This window comes from Hyperolius riggenbachi, chromosome 7 (genome assembly GCF_040937935.1).
Source record: "Hyperolius riggenbachi isolate aHypRig1 chromosome 7, aHypRig1.pri, whole genome shotgun sequence".
Classification (NCBI taxonomy): domain Eukaryota; kingdom Metazoa; phylum Chordata; class Amphibia; order Anura; family Hyperoliidae; genus Hyperolius; species Hyperolius riggenbachi.
The window spans coordinates 223,366,113-223,372,112 of NC_090652.1; the positions used below are offsets into that span (position 1 = coordinate 223,366,113).

At 42.9% G+C, this 6,000-nt stretch overlaps 1 protein-coding gene across 4 annotated transcripts in view; it reads left to right on the plus strand.

Annotated features, from left to right (window-relative positions):
• USP40 (ubiquitin specific peptidase 40) overlaps positions 1 to 5,572 on the plus strand; it is an 83,048-nt gene extending 77,476 nt beyond the window's left edge. For all 4 annotated transcript variants that reach the window (XM_068245296.1, XM_068245295.1, XM_068245297.1 and 1 more), the window contains one exon: positions 3,326 to 5,572. In XM_068245296.1, the coding sequence (XP_068101397.1) occupies positions 3,326 to 3,413 (88 nt within the window). In that variant the 3' untranslated portion in view covers positions 3,414 to 5,572. The remainder of the gene's footprint in view (positions 1 to 3,325) is intronic.
• The last annotated feature ends 428 nt before the right edge of the window (positions 5,573 to 6,000 follow it).

The window sequence follows — 6,000 nt, forward strand, 5'->3', positions numbered from 1 at the left end:
TTCATTTCAAGTTTTCTTCTAAAAGATAATTTTTCATCTTTTGTTTAAATACACTTTTCAGCACTCTACAATAGAAAAAGTACCAAAAAGTAGGTGAAAAAGTACTGTGAAAAGAAAAAACAAAACCCATTTTTGCATATTGTACTCGGTGAGATGGCCTGAAACGTTTGCAGCAGATACATATAAAGTTTCTGATCCAAACCAGCATTGGTTATAAACTTGCATTTAATCATTTTGATTTTGATTTGTTATTTTATAATAGACCTGTGCTCAAAACTCACAGCGGCTAACTCAGCATCCCAAAAAGAACGAGATTATCGGTGCCACATATCCAGCAGGCATGTAGCCCCTCTGTCTGCGTCAAGGTCAATCTGCTAGTGGGGTCCCTACGCTAACAGTGAATGCATCAGCATCCTACACATACAATGGGCATGATTCACAAAGCTTTTTCACCTGTTTTCCTCTGTTTTCACCTTATCTAAGTTACAATTTTAAGATCCCACAGAGCAGAAATATAGTATACAGTGGAACCTTGGTTTGCAAGCATAATTCCGGAAACATGCTTGTAATCCAAAGCACTCTGTCAAAGCGAATTTCCCCATAAGAATCAATGGAAACCCAGTTGATTTGTTCCACAATCCTAAAACAGTTATAGTAAAATAGTGTAAAATAAATATGCAAACAAGACTTTCACTATAACTAACAAAATCATTGCCATCTGTTGGCTCGCCCCAACCTTTTTTTGTGTGTGGCTTTAACAAGGAACTTATCCACTTACAATTACTTTTGAGGAGTTCATGGAAATGTGACTTTACTTCCTGCAGTCCTGCAGCGCCAAAGGGAGAAGAGCTATCTGCTCAGTTGTGATGATGTGACGCATGTATACTGTAGACGTTTCTTGTATATCTATTCAAAGTTTCACAAAAATGTTTGCTTGTTCAGCAAAGTTCTCTTAAACCAAGTTTTCTCAATCCAAGGTTTTACTGTAATTAAGGTAAGAAACGTAATGTTGAAATTAAGTTAAACAGGAACAACTTACTTTGAGTTATTATTTTGCTTGTAAATGTGCTGAAAGGTTATTTTTATCAATTTGGTGATAAATAAATCATTTATGAGAAGTTTTGTGAATAGAGCACATTGAGTATATCCATGATTGGACACATTTCTGATACAGGATAAAAAGCCTGAGAACAGACTTTGTTGAGCAGCGAGAAGAACGCCAGCGCATACCACTTAAGCTGGCCACTAACGGTCCAATTTCTAGCGAAAAATCGTTCGAGCGATCAGAAATTCTGATCGGATTGGTTGTAAATAATCTCCATTGGTGGACACAATCGATTATGAATGAGTGAAAAAAATGTCGCCCGAATGAATTTTCGTCGAACGAAAATTTGGATTTTCTTGGTGGTCGTGATAGATAGATAGGGAGCAATGATTGGTTAGTTGATGGTGTAGTGAATAATTTTTCGTCCGATTTAAAATTTCTGATCGCTCGAACGATTTTTCGCTAGAAATTGGACCGTTAGTGGCCAGCTTAAGGCTGCATCTGAAATGACCACCAGCTCAGTGTGCAGCACCTATATAGACTCTGCACACTTCGCATTCAATTCAGATGCAAATCATATGCAAATCTGCTACTACTTATCATGCAAACAGGAAACTCAGGAGAAGGGGCTGGGAGCAGCTAACCTGATAGTTATATGGTTACAAAGTTAGGAAAAGGTGGGGGGGGGGGAGGCTGCACATCCCTAAACACCTGTTGAAATTGAATGGTTAATCGCACAGGCATACACCGCCTCTGTCAGACTGAAAAATGCATGCCGTGCATCCAAGACAAGTGCTAACATTTATTAAACTAGGAGGAACTTTAGCTTCCAATTTGGTTTGCATGCAAAGTATAATGTACTAGACACTTGCGCCACGGTGAGGCAAACCTCCTGGCAAGTGACCTAACCTAAATTTAAAACCTTGGGAGCAGCTAAGCAAAAAAATGTGTAACTTACATTTTGCTGAACAGCGAGGAGAACGCCAGCACATACCACTAAGGCTGCATCTGAAATGACCATTAGCTCAGTGTGCAGCACCTAAATAGATTTTCTGCACACTTCGCATTCAATTCAGATGCAAATCATATGCAAATCTGCTACTACTTATCATGCAAACAGGAAACTCAGGAGGAGGGGCTGGGAGCAGCTAACCTGATAGTTATATAGTTACAAAGTTAAGAAAAGGTGGGGGGAAAGGCTGCGCATCCCTAAACACATGTTGCAATTGAATGGTTAATCGCACAGGCATATACCACCTCTGTCAGACTGAAAAATGCATGCCCTTCATCCAAGACAAGTGCTAACATTTATTAAACTAGGAGGAACTTTAGCTTCCAATATGGTTTGCATGCAGCCTTTCCGCCCCACATTTTCTTAACTTTGTAACTATATAACTATCAGGTTAGCTGCTCCCAGCCCCTCATCCTGAGTTTCCTGTTTGCATGATTAGTAGCAGATTTGCATATGATTTGCATCTGAATTGAATGCAAAGTGTGCAAAAAAATCTATTTAGGTGCTGCACACTGAGCTGGTGGTCATTTCAGATGCAGCCTTAGTGGTATGCGCTGGCATTCTCCTCGCTGTTCAACAAAATGTAAGTTACACATTTTTTTTGCTTAGCTGCTCCTAAGGTTTTAAATTTAGGTTAGGTCACTTGCCCGGAGGTTTGCCTCACCGTGGCGCAAGTGTCTAGTATAATATACTTTGCATGCAAACCATATTGGAAGCTAAAGTTCCTCCTAGTTTAATAAATGTTAGCATTTGTCTTGGATGCCAGGCATGCATTCTGACAGAGGCGGTGTATGCCTGTGCGATTAACCATTCAATTGCAACATGTGTTTAGGGATGCGCAGCCTTTCCCCCCACCTTTTCTTAACTGAGAACAGACTTGCTTGAGGTCATCTGCAGTGCCATGAGCCTCGAAACTGGGGGGAGAGACCACCAGCTGTTCCCACAGTGTCTCTGCACATGTGTAGGTAGGAAGCTGACACATCCACGATTAGAGTAGGGACCCCTCTAGGAGATATGTGGCACCAATAATCTTGTTTGTTTTGGGATAGCCGCTGGCTATCTTTGAGTTTTGTGCCCGGGTCTCTTTAAGTTTTGCTCTATGCATTTGCCCAGCCTTGTGAGCTCCTCGTTTGCTGGTTATCAGCCTGACTGAGCAACAACCAATTTATTTTGCTGTGTATTATTTTATAAAATGATATTAATTCAAGTCTGTTACTATTGCTTATGGTTTCCTTTTTTCTTTTCTTTTTTTCTTTTTTTTTTTACAGTTCACAAAGTAATTGCAATGAGAAGGTTCGTCCAAAAGTTCGAAAACCAGAAACTGCGCTTTCTATCCGTGTGGGAGTATTCAGATAGCACAGATTCTCTCCCATGATAGGAGTATGATGTTAAGAATCTAACTGCCCGTAACTCAGGGATGAACATATACTGTCACAGGAAGGCAGTGTGATGTTGTGGTATAGGTCTTTATCTCCCCCTGGAGGTCACAACAAAGTGCTGCAGTTTGTCCTGTAAATATCTGAGGGCTGGTGACTGACCTCAGCTGCAGAACAGTCAGGGATATTTTTGTGTATGGAGGTGCCTTCTCTTTTCTTATTATCTTCTGTTATTTTAAATGGCTGCTCTGGGGAAGACGCAAAAGCACATAGCTACATTTTTTTTGAAAACAGGTAAATATGACTGTTCCTGCTATGGCTTCATTTCTTATTTCTGCACAATTCATTTCCATTTAATATGTAAGATCACATTCCTGCAACACAGTGCAGGTAGGAATCAGGAGCTGTCAAAGCAAAAAGGATAATAATGCAAAATGTTCTTATCTGTTAAAGGACACCTAAAGTGAGAGGGGAAATGGAAGCTGCCATATTTATTTTCTTTAAACCATGCAAATTGCCTGGCTGTCCTGCTGATCTTCTGCCTCAAATACAATTAGCCATAGCCCAAGAACAAACCCGTAGATCAGATGTTTCTGACTGAGGTCTGACGGCATTAGCCACATGCTTGTTTCTGGAGGGTGATTCAGAGACTGCTGCTGCATGAAAGATCATCAGAACACCAGGAAACTGGTTTTGTTTAAAAGGGAATAAATATGGCAGCCTCCATATCTCTCTCACTTCAGGTGTCCTTCAAAGGGGCAGTTATATGTGGATGCGTCTGAAATGATATCTCTGCACATCGCTTCTGTCTTTGATTATTTTTTTTAGCTATTCTACTGATAAAACAAAAAAGATCTGATGGTTATCTATTGTTGTTTTAATAATTGTTGCAGCAATCATGTAATGACTGACAGACTGGGGTGACAGATTAAGTGATCAGGCATTAGTGTGCATTCCCAACAATCATGCAACCAGTTATTCTTGATGCAACTGGTTGATTGACAGTGGCATAGCTAAAGAGCAGTGGACCTTAAGGTGCCCATACATCAGACGATGTATGGGCAGATTGACCAAGAGACAGATCTCTCTCTGATGGAATCTGATCGGAGAGAGATCTGTTGCCTGCCCATACATCGCAGTCCGATTCCCGATCATTTTCATGAAATTTCTTGGGAATTGCCTTGTGACGCCTCATCATCTGCCCCCCCACGCTGTATCCCCAATGTAAAATGTGCCCCGTGCAGTGCACTTTACCTGACGGTGTCTCCCCCTGGCTCCATCCACCCACATGCATGCGCCCCACGTGGTTGCCGGTGTATCCTGGGCGTGAGTGTAACGTGACGCCCATGTATACTCTGGCAACCACGTCTGTGGACGGAGCATGATGCCAGCAGTGGACACTGACAGGTAAAGTGTACTGCACGGGGCACATTTTACACTACGGAGGACATTGCCAGGGATTCCATCACGCTCGGCACTCATCCCGATTACCGCATGCCGTTACCGCCGTGCACTCCATCAGGCATGTCAGCCCTACATCTTGCTATTTCAGCCGAAAAATTGGTTGCATCGTTGATCGGGCATGGTGTTGGCGGCACCAATTTTTTACAGTTATAATAATCGAATCGGATGGTCGATCGGCCGCCAAGTTGTCTGATGTATAGCCACCTTTAGTGTGATTTTTGCAATTGGCCCCCTCAGGCACTACTTACCTAACAGTTGATGTGGGGCACCAAATCTTGGCAAGAACATCTGCAGTATCAGAGGTGGAGGGGTACAGTTTAATGATTATCAATTGGTGATCATTACCAGCATAGCACCAGTGAAGAGCTAACAAAGCAATTGAAGGAAGGCCCCTGCTGGGCCCCTGTAGTCAAGGGCCCCGGGCGGTCACAGTCCCTGCATCAGAGCTACGCCACTGTCGATTGAATTATTGTTATTTAGACATCATATGTCTGGGGTCCCTGAGGAGTGGAAATCTATGGCATATCAAGGAATCTCTCCCCACTGGTAACGCAGCAATAAAAGCCTTTCATTAGGTTCCTTATGTTCTTACCCCTCCCACTTGTCCATCAATCCAGGACTGAAGGTAAGGGTTTCCACTTAAAGGGAAGGTCCAAGCAAAATAAAAGAGTTTCACTTACCTGGGGCTTCTACCAGCCCCATGCAGCCATTCTGTGCCCTCGTAGTCACTCACTGCTGCTCCAGTCCCCTGCTGGCAGCTTGCCGACCTCGGAGGTCGGCGGGCCGCATTGCATACATTTTTACGCATTCCCGCTAGTGCAGGAACATTACCACATACATTTTTACGCATTAGTGGTGCAATGCGTAAAAATGTACGCATTGAACCAGTAACGCGTAAAAATGTATGTGTTAATGTTCCTGCACTAGTGGGAATGCGTAAAAACGTACGCAATGCAGCCCGCCGACCTCCGAGGTTGGCAAGCTGCCAGCGGGGGGCTGGAGCAGCAGTGAGTGACCTATGAGGGCACAGGATGGCTGCATGGGGCTGGTAGAAGCCCCAGGTAAGTGAAACTCATTTTTTTATTTTGCTTGGACCTTCCCTT